The 13,970-nt window shown below is 40.1% G+C and overlaps 1 protein-coding gene across 1 annotated transcript in view; it reads left to right on the top strand.

Moving 5' to 3' along the window:
* The window catches only part of LOC142660308 (C-signal-like), a 49,301-nt gene extending 37,824 nt beyond the window's left edge, over positions 1-11,477 (top strand). The window contains exon 6 of the mRNA XM_075836906.1: positions 11,130-11,477. Coding sequence (XP_075693021.1) covers positions 11,130-11,243 — 114 coding nt within the window. The 3' untranslated portion in view covers positions 11,244-11,477. The remainder of the gene's footprint in view (positions 1-11,129) is intronic.
* Positions 11,478-13,970: the final 2,493 nt, after the last annotated feature.

Below are 13,970 nucleotides of genomic sequence, written 5' to 3'. Positions count from 1 at the left end.
GTACGTCCTGCAGAGGGGTTAGTTTCCGCACCAGGACGTACTATTGCGGAGTAGTTCCCGGCGCACACTGTCCTAACGGACAGTGTCCGGGAACCGGGAGGTCAGCTGTCCCTGACAGCTGACACTCCAGCCTTGCCGGTCAGCGGACCATCGCCGCTGATTTCGGCAATTAACCCCATAAATGCGGCAACGGATTGCCGTCGCCGCATTTAAGTGGTTTGAAGCACATCGGCAGCCCCCACGAAGTGATCGTGGGGGCTACCGATGCTTGTCGTGGCAATTGGAGGTCAGATAATGACCTCCGGGTTGCCATGTACGGAAGCCTCGGAGGAGCAGCCTCCTGCCGGTCCTCCGAGGCTTCCTGTCAGTGTGACTGTCACGTCACAATGACAGTTGCAGTACATCACACTACGTGTGTAGTGTAATTTACTCCAGCAGCGATCAAAGCTGCAAGTCTAAGTGTCCCCTAGTGGGACAAGTGAAAAAAGTAAAAAAAACAATAAAAATGTTTTTTAAAAAAAGTGTAAAAATAAAAGTTATAAGTTATATAAACAAACACTTCATTTTTTTCCTATAATAAGTCTTCATTATAGGAAAAAAATGAACACGTTAAAAAAAGTACACATATCTGGTATCACCGCGTTTGTAACGACCCCAGCTATAAAACTATAATGTTGTTTTTCCCGCACGATGAACACCCCAAAAAAAATCAATAAAAAACTACACCATAATCGCTATTTTTTTGGTCACCACCCCACCCAAAATAGAGAATAAAAAGTGATCAAAAAGTCGCATGTACCCAAAAATAATACCGATAAAAACTACAACCTGTCCCGCAAAAAACAAGCCCTTACACAGCTTTTTTGACTGAAAAATAAAAAAGTTACGGCTCTCAGAATATGGTGACAGAAAATAAATAATTTTATAAAAAAGAGATTTTATTGCACAAACGCTGCAAAACATAAAAAAAACCCTATATACATCTGGTATCGCCGTAATCGTACTGACCCGCAGAATAAAATATAATGGTCATTTATAGTGCACGGTGAACGCCGCAAAAAATAAACTAAAAAACATTGTCAGAATTGCTTGTTTTTGGTCACCCGGCTTGCAAAAAAATGTATTAAAAATTGATCAAAAAAAATCACATGTACCCCATTTTCAGTGCGACACCGGCCACACATCTATGAATTATTATTTATTTACCGCATTTTTATACCCTCTTATTATGCCCTGATGTTCTCCGCACAGATTACATATGCCCCCACATTCTAAACTGAAATACCAGCGAAACCCAAAACAGAAAAACTACCAAGCAAAATCTGCGCTCCAAAGGCAAAATGGCGCTCCCTCCCTTCTGAGCCCTACAGCGTGCCCAAACAGCACTTTGCGCCCACATATATGGCATCACCATACCCGGGAGAACCCGCTTAAGGTTTTATGAGGTATTTGTCTTCAGTGGCACAAACTGGGCACAACATATTATGCACTAAAATGGCACATCAGTGCAAAATTGTAATATTCACACCATCCGCTGTGCATTAACCCCTTTGAGCACTATGACTTAATAGCACGTCATGGTGCAGGGGTGATGTATGGAGCGGGCTCACGTGCTGAGCCCGCTCCATACGCTGCGGGTGTCGGCTGTGTAATAGAGCTGACACCCAGGACTAAGGGACAGGAACAGCGATCGTGCGGTTACAGAAGCCTGTAAAAATAACAATATACTGCAATACATTAGTATCGCAGCATATTGTACCCGCGATCCAATGATCGCTGGTACAAGTCCCCTAAGGGGACTAATAAAATGTGTAGAAGAATTAAAGTTATTAGTAGTGAGAAATAAAAAAAAGTTACAAAAAAAAAAACCTTTTCCCATTTTTCTTCAAAAGTAATGTAAAAAAATAAACAGAATTGATATTGCTACGTCCGTAAAAAGCCGAACTATTACAATATGCCATTATTTAACTCGCACGGTGAACACCGTAAAAAACTTAAATAATTTTAAACCGCCAAAATCGCTGTAGTTTTCGTTTTTACCGCACGGCGAAAGCTGTAAAAACGAAAACCCCAAAAAATGGAATCAGATTTTTTTCCTATATTTTCCTATTTTTTTTTCAGTTTCCCAGTACTTTTTATTTCACTTTAAATGGTATCAATAGAAACTACAATTCCTCCCGCAAGAAATAAGCCCTCAAACCGCTCTACTGACGGAAAAATAAAAAAGTTATGGCTCTTGGAAGGCGGGCAGTGAAAAACGAAAATAAGAAAGCAAAAAATGGATCAGTCCTGAAAGGGTTAATTAATTTCTAATGAAAAAAATGTATGACCCCATGTGGGGTATTTCCGTACTCGAGAGAAATTGCTTTACAAAAATTGGTTGTTTATTTCTCCTTTATCCCTTGTGAAAATGAGAAAATTCAACATTTTAGTGGAAAAAAATTGTGATATTAATTTTCTCCGCCTAATTCTAATAAATTCTGCAAAAGACCCGTGGAGTCTATATTCTCACTATACCCCTAGAAAAATTCCTTGAGGGGTGTTTCCAAAATGGGGTAACTTGGGGGGCTTCCACTGTTTTGGTCTCTCCAGGGCATTGCAAAGGCGGCATGGCACTGAAAAACAATATGCTTTTTCAGAAAAAAAGTTGATTTTCATTTTCACTGCCTAATTCTGCAAAAAACCTGTGTGGTCAAAATGCTAACTATACTCCTAGATAAATTCCTTGAGAGGTGTCGTTTCAAAAATGGGGTCACTTTTGGGGGGTTTCCCCTGTTTTGGTCTCTCCAGGGCGTTGCAAACGAGACATGGAACCGAAAACCAATCCACCAAAATCCGTGCTCCAAAATCCAAATGGCGCTCCTTCCCTTCTGAGCCTTGCTGTGGGTACAATCAGCAGTTTATTACCACATATGGGATATTACCGTAATCGGGAGACATTGCTTTACATATGTTGGGGTGCATTTTCTTTATTATTTCTTGTAAATATTAAAAATTTCTATGTTTTTTCAGAAAAAAGTACATTTTCATTTTTACAGACTAATTTTAATAAATTTAGTGAAAAACCTGTGCAGTCAAAATGCTAACTATACACCTAGATAAATTCCTTGAGGGGTGTAGTTTCCAAAATGGGGTCACTTTTGGGGGGTTTCCCCTGTTTTGGTCTCTCCAGGGCGTTGCAAACGAGACATGGAACCGAAAACCAATCCACCAAAATCCGTGCTCCAAAATCCAAATGGCGCTCCTTCCCTTCTGAGCCTTGCTGTGGGTACAATCAGCAGTTTATTACCACATATGGGATATTACCGTAATCGGGAGACATTGCTTTACATATGTTGGGGTGCATTTTCTTTATTATTTCTTGTAAATATTAAAAATTTCTATGTTTTTTCAGAAAAAAGTACATTTTCATTTTTACAGACTAATTTTAATAAATTTAGTGAAAAACCTGTGCAGTCAAAATGCTAACTATACACCTAGATAAATTCCTTGAGGGGTGTAGTTTCCAAAATGGGGTAACTTTTGGGGTGTTTCCACTATTTTGGCACCACAAGACCTCTTCAAACCTGACAAGGTGCCTAAAATATATTCTAAAAAAAAGGAGGCCCAAAATCCACTAGATGCTCCTTTGCTTCTGAGGCTGATACTTCAGTCCATTATCACACTAGGGCCACATGTGGGATATTTCTAAAAACTGCAGAATCTGGGCAATAAATATTGAGTTGCATGTCTCTGGTAAAACCTTCTGTGTTACAAAAAAATTTTTTATTAGAAATACATTTCTGCAAAAAAAAATGAAATTTGTAAATTTCACCTCTACTTTGCTTTAATTCCTGTGAAACGCCTAAAGGGTTAAAACACTTTGTGAATGCTGATTCGAATACCTTGAGGGGTGCAGTTTTCAAAATGGGGTGACTTCTGGGGATTTTCTAATATATATAAGGCCCTCAAAGCCACCTCAGACTGAACAGGTCCCTGAAAAAATAGCCTTTTGAAATTTTCTTTAAAATATGAGAAATTGCTGCTAAAGTTCTAAGCCTTGTAACGTCCTAGAAAAATAAAAGGACGTTCAAAAAACGATGCCATCATAAAGTAGACATATGGGAAATGTTAACTAGTAACTATTTTGTGTGGTATTACTATCTGTTTTACAAGCAGATACGTTTAAATTTAGAAAAATGCTAATTTTTGCTAATTTTTTCTAAATTGTGGTGTTTTTCAGAAATAAATACCAAAATTATCGACAAAATGTTTTTACTAACATAAAGTACAACATGTCATAAGAAAACAATCTCAGAATCGCTTGGATAGGTAAAAGCATTCCAACGTTATTACCACATAAAGTAACACATGTCAGATTTGAAAAAATCGGCTGGGTCCTGAAGGGGTTAAGAAACCTAACTTTCCCAAGAAATGCATAGAATTTTTGTTTAATCCAAGCAATGAATTCAGGTATAAAGACCAGCAACAATGATGTTAGAAGTGGCGTGGGAAGTAGTCTGTCTTTTTTTTTTTTTTTTTTTTTTTTTTTTTTAAAGGGGTAAGAAATTTAAACCTCATAAAATCCGGTTAGCCTCAAGTTAAAAAGCCTTCCCCCAGATAGATTCTCTAAAACAACCGGCCATAAAATGATTCTTCTATTAGAAAAAGAATGTTCTGATTCCTGTCCTCAGAGAAGAAAGAGGGAAGTGGGTTCTATTCTCCCTTTCCTGGTGAGAAAACCCAAACTGGACCTTTCACTTTGTAATAAATGAAAAAAAAGTATACACCTTTCTTTCATACATAAAATTCTAAATAAAGACTTTATCTTCGACAGTACATCTCCTAGTCAAAAATTATATGATAGCATCAATAGACCTACAGAAGATGCCTAGTATTATTTGCCAGATATGTCAAAGATATCTGAGGGTAACCGTCATTCCCCCACTCCTCTCCAGTATAGGGCCCTCCTCTTTAGCATCTGTCAGGCCCCGAGAGTTTTCCTGAAGCGATCTGCCAAAGTAACGTTGTTTATCTAGACGAAAGACATCATTATAGTTCCATATCTGAACAATTTTCTGGTAAAAAAAGACAGTTCAATCTCTAACATGTCATCTGCAGATATTTTGTTCTTTTTTTAATCCATTTGGGATGGAACATAAACATCAAGAAGTCAAATTTGACCTCTTCAAACAAATATTTTTTTGGGGATACTACTGGATTCCACCAAACAGATGTTCTTTTCCCAGAAAAGGATCAGTAGCTGTCTCATGCTATCTCCTTCAGACATGCAATGTCGGTTTTAAGCATATTCACGTCATGCATTCCATGAAATGGGCCCATTTCAAGTCCAGGCCTCTTCAATTGGATATCCACAGGAAGTGGAACACATACAAATTTTCTCTAGATAATCAATTTCTCCGGTTTTCCAAGATGCATCTTTTCTTGAGATGGTGGCTGGAGTCCAACAACCTAAAAAAGAGGTCCCATAGATAAAAGCTCCAACTATAAACATAAATACGGATGCAAGTTCATGGGGTTGGTGTGCTCACTTCAGCTCCTCCTTCTCCACGGTCTAGAGGACCCTCAGACAAGTTTGATGCCCTCAAACTACAAGGAACTTTGTGCGATCCTCCAGGCACTTCAAAAATCGCTGACTTTAATTTCAGGCCACCATATCAAGATTTCTTCAGACAACACTACAGCAGTGGGCTATCTAAACAGACAGGGAAGAACAAGATCGGATTCTCTAATGAACATTTCAACCAACCTTTTTTTTCCCTAGCAGAACATCACCTTTTGTCCCTCTCTGTGGTTCATCTCAGGGGAAGGGACAAGCAGATGGCGGACTTCCTCAGCAGGATACAGATAAAACAGTCAGATTGGGTCTTAGCCACTATTATGAGAAAGACATTCATGTTTAAGTAGGGAACTCCTACAATTGATCTTTATGCCACCTGACCCAACAGAAAGGTCTGGAAATAATTTAGCAGTGGATGCTATAGCTCAGTCCTGGAGTCTGGAAAGGAAATATGCCTTTCCACCTCTTTGTCTGATACCGAGGCTATTGAGGAAGGCCCAGATGACAAAACACCTGTCATTCTCATTGCTTCCTTCTGGAGGCCCTGGTTCACTTGGCCAAGCAAAATGTCAACCAACCAGACAGATCTGATCTCCTGTCCCAGGGCCAAGTGGTACATTCACAGGTATCCAACATGCACCTTACATCATGGAAAACTGTAAGGCTAATCCTTAAACAAAAAGGACTATCTGATCCAGTAGACATTACCATGTTAGTACGAAGCAGATAACGTCAAATATTTATTGGTGGGTCTGGAGAGCCTTCGTTCATTTTGCAGGGTCAGTCTTAGATACAAGTTTCTTCTTTGATTTTAGGTTAATAGAACATCCTTATATCGAGAGATTTCTTGTGGCCTCTTCCAGACTCCGACGTCCAGTTCAGTCCTCCGTTCCTCCCTGGGATCTAAATGTCGTTCTCATTGCTATGAAAAAGCCCTCCCTTTTTGAATCTTGAGATTCAATCTCTTGAAAGATTACCTTTTTTCTAGCCGTAATCATAGCACATAGGGTTAGTGAGATCCAAGCCCTCTCTGACTTTCCTCCTCATACCTTAATTTTGGATGATAGAGTTATGAAAACCTTACCGGTATTTTTTCCCAATGTAGTATTAGAGCTTCATTAAAATCAGGAAATATTTTACAACAACTCAAAAAATCCTACAGAACATTAATACCACTGTCTAGATGTGAGAAGAGGTCTAATTCAGTACCTACAGGTCACTAAAGACCGGAGAATGTTCTACAGTTAGAAAGTCCACAGTAGCTAGATGGATATAGGAAGCCATCACTCTAGCTTATTCTTCACAGGATCTTCATGTTCCTTTTATTCTTTGCGACCCATTCCACCAGGACAGTGTCCACCTCATGGGCAGAAAGAGCTAACTCTTCCTTAGAACAGATCTGTAGGTCTGCCACATGGAGTTCCACTCATACCTTCCTAAAACATCATTGCCTTCAACTTCATGCTGTTTCTGACCTAGCCTTTGGAAGGAAGGTGCTTCAAGCAGTCGTGCCACCCTAAAAATATTTATCTTGTATATCTCCGGAGGTGCTTTCATGGATGAGGGGGTAAAAGGCCGATTACTCTTACCAGTAATCATTTTTTTCTCGAACCCAAGACCGCACCCTTCAGTCGTCGTCGTTGTCCCCCCCCCCCCTCACCCATTCCTTTTATTAATAAATTATACATATATTGTGTGTTTAAAAAAATATTAAAAAAATTGTGTGTGTATATATAATATATCTATATCATTCCTAATTGGCTAGTTAGAAAGTTTATGCATGTCGGTGGCGCAAAATAAACAAACACACCTAATAATTAGATTGTAGCTGTAAACAAACCAAAGGCGAAATTAAACTAAGGCCCCATGCACACGAACGTGCTTTTGCGGCCACAATTCCCCTGAAAATTCACGGGAGAATTGCGGCCCCATTCATTTCTATGGGGCCATGCACACGACCGTGGTTTCCACGGTCCGTGCATGGCCCAGGAGCCTGGACCGCAGAAAGAACGGACATGTCTTATTACGCCCGTGTTCTGGGGTCCAGGCTCATAGAAAATAATGGACGCGGGTGACACTGCGCAGCCGGCCGAGCCGAAAATCACGGCCCCGCACATGGCTACGGTCGTGTGCATGAGGCCTAAAGCCTATTTCACACACCAGTATTTTGGTCAATATTTTCCATCCATGTTTGGAAGACAAAACCAGGAGTCGATTTAAAACACGGAATAGTTAAATATGCTTTCATTGTACTTTTTCTCTGCGTCAGTTCAACCCTTGACTTTGGGTTTGAAAATACTGAAACTAAATCCTGACAAAAATAGTGCTGTGTGAAAGAGTTCACAATGAGTTTTTCGAAACCGAGTCAAAAAACGCCTCTCATTGATTTCAAAGGGAGGCAGAGGCAAAATCCCTCACGGAAAAAGCAACATGCTCTATCTTCGGGCGTTTCCATTTCTGATCTTCCATTGACATCAATGGGAGGCAGAGAAAGCGTTTTTTTGTATCGTTTTCTGCTCGCGGCGCTCAATGGCCCCGGCCGAAAAACGCGGCAAACGGCGTGCAAGCAGGTCAAAATTTTTACGCCTGCAAAAAACTGTGTGAACAAGGCCTTAGGGTCACTGAGGGTTTTTTTGATTATGACACGAAAGTGACGTCGGAAGCCGCAACAAAATATTTCCAACATTGCCCTGCATTGATTTAAATTGGAGGCAGAGGAGTTTTTTTTTTTTTTTTTTTTTTCTCTCTGGCGGTTTTTGGCCACTTGCGGGAAAAAAAAGTTGTATGCTCCTTCACGTGGTTTCCGCCTCTGACCTCCCATTAAATTCAATGTAAGGCGCTTGTTTCTGAGCGTTTTTTTTTTGTGGCGGAACGCAGAAGAAAAGAAACATTAAACCATTCTTGAAGGAATTTTGAGCCAGATTTTTTCTGCCTGCAAAAAACTCCATGTAAACTAAAGCTTCTTTCACATGGCAGTATTTTGGTCAATATTTTGCACCAGTATTTGTAGGCCAAAACCTGGAGTGGGTCCACAACGCTCAAGAGGTGCAAATCTTTGCATTATACTTTTTCTCTGTGTAGGTTTCACTTACAAATACTGACCAAAATTCTGATATTGGCTGTATTTGGTTTTTATGTTCCGATCTATGTAGTATATAATCCCATGTATTCACTCTGATCAGTTTCTAGCTTAGGCTTTATTCACATGAACAGGGGTGAAATCGGCCATGAAAAACGGCTGTCTTTCACGGCCGATTTGCACCCGTACGGGACCAGAGTTCAGTATTTTCTCATAGACTTGAGTCTATTGATGGATCCATGAAAACGGGCAAAAACCGTCCGTGTGAATAGCTCTATAGAAGTGGATTGATTTTAGATGCAGCCACTTTCACACAGCAGTATTTTGCATTAGTCTTTGTAAATCAAAATAATTTATATATATATATATATATATATATATATATATACACACACACTACCGTTCAAAAGTTTGGGGTCACCAAGACAATTTTGTGTTTTCCATGAAAACTCGCACTTATATTTATCAAATGAGTTGCAAAATGACTAGAAAATATAGTCAAGACATTGACAAGGTTAGAAATAATGATTTTTCTTTGAAATAATAATTTTCTCCTTAAAACTTTGCTTTCGTCAGAGGATGCTCCATTTGCAGCAATTACAGCATTGCAGACCTTTGGCATTCTAGCTGTTAATTTGCTGAGGTAATCGGGAGAAATTTCCTCCCCATGCTTCCAGAAGCCAATCCCACAAGTTGGATTGGCTTGATGGGCACTTCTTGCGTACCATACGGTCAAGCTGCTCCCACAACAGCTCTATGGGGTTGAGATCTGGTGACTGCGCTGGCCACTCCATTACAGATAGAATACCAGCTGCCTGCTTCTTCCCTAAATAGTTCTTGCATAATTTGGAGGTGTGCTTTGGGTCACTGTCCTGTTGTAGGATGAAATTTGCTCCAATCAAGCGCTGTCCACAGGGTATGGCATGGCGTTGCAAAATGGAGTAATAGCCTTCCTTATTCAAAATCCCTTTTACCTTGTACAAATCTCCAACTTTACCAGCACCAAAGCAATCCCAGACCATCACATTACCTCACCATGCTTGACAGATGGCGTCAGGCACCCTTCCAGCATCTTTTCAGTTGTTTTGCGTCTCATAAATGTTCTTCTGTGTGATCCAAACACCTCAAACTTCGATTCATCTGTCCATAACACTTTTTTCCAATCTTCCTCTGTCCAATGTCTGTGTGCTTTTGCCCATATTAATCTTTTCCTTTTATTAGCCAGTCTCAGATATGGCTTTTTCTTTGCTACTCTGCCCTGAAGGCCAGCATCCCGGAGTCGCCTCTTCACTGTAGACGTTGTCACTGGCCTTTTGCGGGTGCTATTTAATGAAGCTGCCAGTTGAGGACCTGTGAGGCGTCTATTTCTCAAACTAGAGACTCTAATGTACTTCTCTTGTTGCTCAGTTGTGCAGCGGTGTTATGGATGTATACTCAGGTATACTCGTCAGTTGACTGCCTGGTCCAAATTCAGTAGGTTCAGCTTTAGCGTGCGCACGGAAGAAAATACACTGACACCAAGGGTAGGGTCAAAGTAGATCTCATTTATTATGCATTACACTCAAGCTTATATGCTGTCACAAAAAGGGGCTTTCCTTCTGACTTCAGGCTGTGCGTGGTACTCATACATTGGTTCTCTCTTTCTCTCTATGTATATATATATGGTTAGGGTGTATTCCCGGATGCAGGGGCCGTTGTAAAAGAGGAAGTGGAGTCACAAACATACTTTTAATCCACAACAGCGGGGCCTCCCACTTCTCTTTCTACTCTGGTTAGAGCCTGTGTGTGCTGTCCTCTGAAGGGAGTAGTACACACTGTTGTAGGAAATCTTCAGTTTCTTGGCAATTTCTCGCATGGAATAGCCTTCATTTCTATGAACAAGAATAGACTGTCGAGTTTCACATGAAAGCTCTCTTTTTCTAGCCATTTTGAGAGTTTAATCGAACCCACAAATGTAATGCTCCAGATTCTCAACTAGCTCAAAGGAAGGTCAGTTTTATAGCTCCTCTAAACAGCAAAACTGTTTACAGCGGTGCTAACATAATTGCACAAGGGTTTTCAAGTGTTTTCTAATCATCCATTAGCCTTCTAACACAGTTAGCAAACCCAATGTACCATTAGAACACTGGAGTGATGGTTGCTGGAAATGGGCCTCTATACACCTATGTAGATATTGCATTAAAAAACAGACTTTTGCAGCTAGAATAGTCATTTAGCACATTAACAATGTATAGTGTATTTCTGATTTTAATTTAACGTTCTCTTCATTGAAAAAAACTGCTTTTCTTTCAAAAATAAGGAAATTTCTAAGTGACCCTAAACTTTTGAACGGTAGTGTGTGTGTGTGTGTGTGTGTGTGTATATGTGTGTGTATATATATATATATATATATATATATATATATATATATATATATATATATATACTAATAATTCAAATAATGAAATGTAAACTTTTTTTTTTTTTTTTTTTTCTTCTTGTCGTTTTTAGGCTTCTCTGACAACTGATAAAAGCGCAACTGGAATTATGGAAGTTCTTGGTTCTCTTTCCGAGAAGCAAAATGGTATTCTGGTGAGCTGGGATGGAAATGTAATTCCTTGGTGACAGTCGAGATTCAATGGCCATAACATTTTGAATAAAGTTTTGAAATAACCAATTATTGCAAGAAGACCAGTCGCGTGTATACAAAAATTTTAGTTTTGTCAGCAGAATCTATTATTAAGAAATTTAATTTTTATACAAATTTCTACAGATGACTGTTGTATTACCAGTAAAAAAACACAAACTATTAAATTCATAGGCAATTACAAAAATGGTCAATAAAATGTTGTATCTTGACTTTCTTGTCTGTAATGTCAGTCTCCATTCCATTTTGTGGATGCCAGTATAGATGCATGATTTTAGGTAAGAATGTCACTGAATGGCTACTACACGTCACTGCATTAGGACCACCATTTTAGAACTATGTATTCTCAACAAATTCCTAAAAAAAATTAACTAAAAAGTCACTGCGTGAAAAAGAAATAATTGTAGATACCAAATAGGCATAGAACGTTTTGTATATGTACCCTGACCGTCTCCTGTATTTAATTGAGCAAGACCAAACCTAAAGATGATAAACATTACTGTGGGGAAGTATATAGATGTTTGTTTCTTAGGCCTTATTCACACAACAGTGAAAAAAAATGTCCATTAAAAACTGATCAATGGTCCGTTTTTCATGGCCGTTTTGCATCAGTGTGACTCTAAATTTTCATCCATTTCCAGTCCGTCTGTCCGTTTTTAATGGCTGTTTGACATCCATTTTACATCAGTTTTTCATGGCCGTTAAAAAAAACAGATGAATTTCATAGGTCAGGTTTTTGTTTTTTTTGTCCCAGCCCCCTGAAAACACCCAAAAGAAGATCACATGTTCACCTAGACACTATTTTCTCTGGCTTCTACTGCATAAAGACTTTTGTTGAGTCCCTAGTTTTTCTGCATTGTTTTTCTGGAGTATTTATAGCTATTTGTGGCTTGCAATATGTCCTCAGTAACTGTAGACAGTGTACTTCGGAATTGGCTGATCTCTGGGCAATTTGGGGAGCCCGTGCCGGAGTCAGTCATTGTGCAGTACTGCTGCTCTGCTCCTATTCAAGTGAATAGGAGTTGAGTTGCAGTACTGCAGCACATCCACTATTCAGTGTACACAGCCATTTGCTTCCAAAACCTGCCACTGCATAACATCCGGTGCTCGGAGGCAGCCAGAACAGCTGATCGGTGCGGGGTCCGGCTGTCGTACCCCCATCGATCATGTGCTGATGACCTATCAGTATGGAAAACCTATCCATGCATGGACAACCCCTTTATCTAAACTGTTGCTAAACTTTTAACATGTTTCAGGGACTTGGTGTGGAAAAGGGGGATTCCTCGTATTAAAATGAAAAAATTGCAGTTACCAAAGGAGCAAGGTGGGTTGGCTATCCCAAATGCGTGGGTATATTACTTGGCGGCGCAGTTGCAGCACTTTGCAGGATGGAAAGATAGAGAGGATTGGGATTCCAGGGGGAAGCTGCTATTCTACCTGGGGCAGCGCATGAGTATGCTAGAGGCCTTGGAATCCCATAAATTGAAGAGGGAGGCGAGAGGAAAACCTACCTTGTTATTGCTTCATAAGGTTTGGTGGGAATGTAAGGCCATACTGGGAGTTACGGGGTGCTCTAATTACATGCCCATCTGGAACAATCCATACCTTTTGGGAGTTTAGCACACTGGAGGGATTTCAGGAGTGGGAGCAAAATGGAGTTCGAATGGTGAGTCAGCTATATGATGAGGGAATTTTTAAACCTTTCTCACAGCTTGAGGAAGAGTTTGGCCTCCCCCATAGGTTATTTTATCAATACCTTCAACTGCGGCATGCGGCACAAGCACAGGCAAGGGTGCTGGATATGGGTTGTTCCAGTATGGGAGTGGTGGAACAGATACTGGGGGCAAGAGACACAAAAGGGCTTATTAATATATGGCACGCTGCTTCTCAAATTTCTAGGAGATCCGATGGCAGAAGTTAAAACAAAATGGGAAAGAGATGTGGGAACATTGACAGAGGACGAGTGGGGGGAAATATTAGAGTCACCGAAAGTCCTCTCCCTTAGTGTGGCGCATAGGAGGTCGCAACTTTTTCTCCTACACAGAGTATATAGAACACCTAAGGTGCTCTGGCAAATGGGGCTTAGATCTACAATGGAATGTCAAAGATGTTTATTGGATGGGGCAGATCTGAAACATGTTCTGGAGCTGTCCGAGGCTGCACGGATACTGGGGAGAGATTAAAGAAATGGTGTCTCGGATATATGGCAGGGAATTCCCACTGGATCCTAAGATATACCTGCTGGGCTGCATGGGAGGGGTGGAAGAAGATAGGGCTGAACTGTTATCCATTAAAAAAAGTACTATATCACGCAAGAAAATTGATTGCTAAATACTGGCTACAGGGGGATCCCCCGGAGGTTTCTGAACTAGTGAGTTATGTTACTTGTACGGTGGCTTTGGAGCGAAGAATTTATATGAAACGTGGAGCGATTCATAAATATGATAAGCAATGGGGTAAATGGGCACAATACTATGGATTGGGAGGTCAATAAAAGTGGAGTGAGATATACCAAGGGATAGAGACATGGACGCGCAGGGGGGGAAGGGGTGTGGAAGGGAGTTAATGTTGGGGGTGGGGATGTTATTAAAGAACCATATGGGAAATATGTAATGTATACACAGAATTTATACGAAAAGATGTTGTGTAATGTAAATTTTATTTTTCTGCTAAATGTGGATTTATAGCAGATGACAGATGTATAT

The sequence above is a fragment of the Rhinoderma darwinii genome, chromosome 9 (genome assembly GCF_050947455.1).
Source record: "Rhinoderma darwinii isolate aRhiDar2 chromosome 9, aRhiDar2.hap1, whole genome shotgun sequence".
Taxonomy (NCBI): Eukaryota; Metazoa; Chordata; class Amphibia; order Anura; family Rhinodermatidae; genus Rhinoderma; species Rhinoderma darwinii.
The sequence above is the reverse complement of the archived record's forward strand: the minus strand, read 5'-3'. Positions and strand labels throughout refer to the sequence as shown.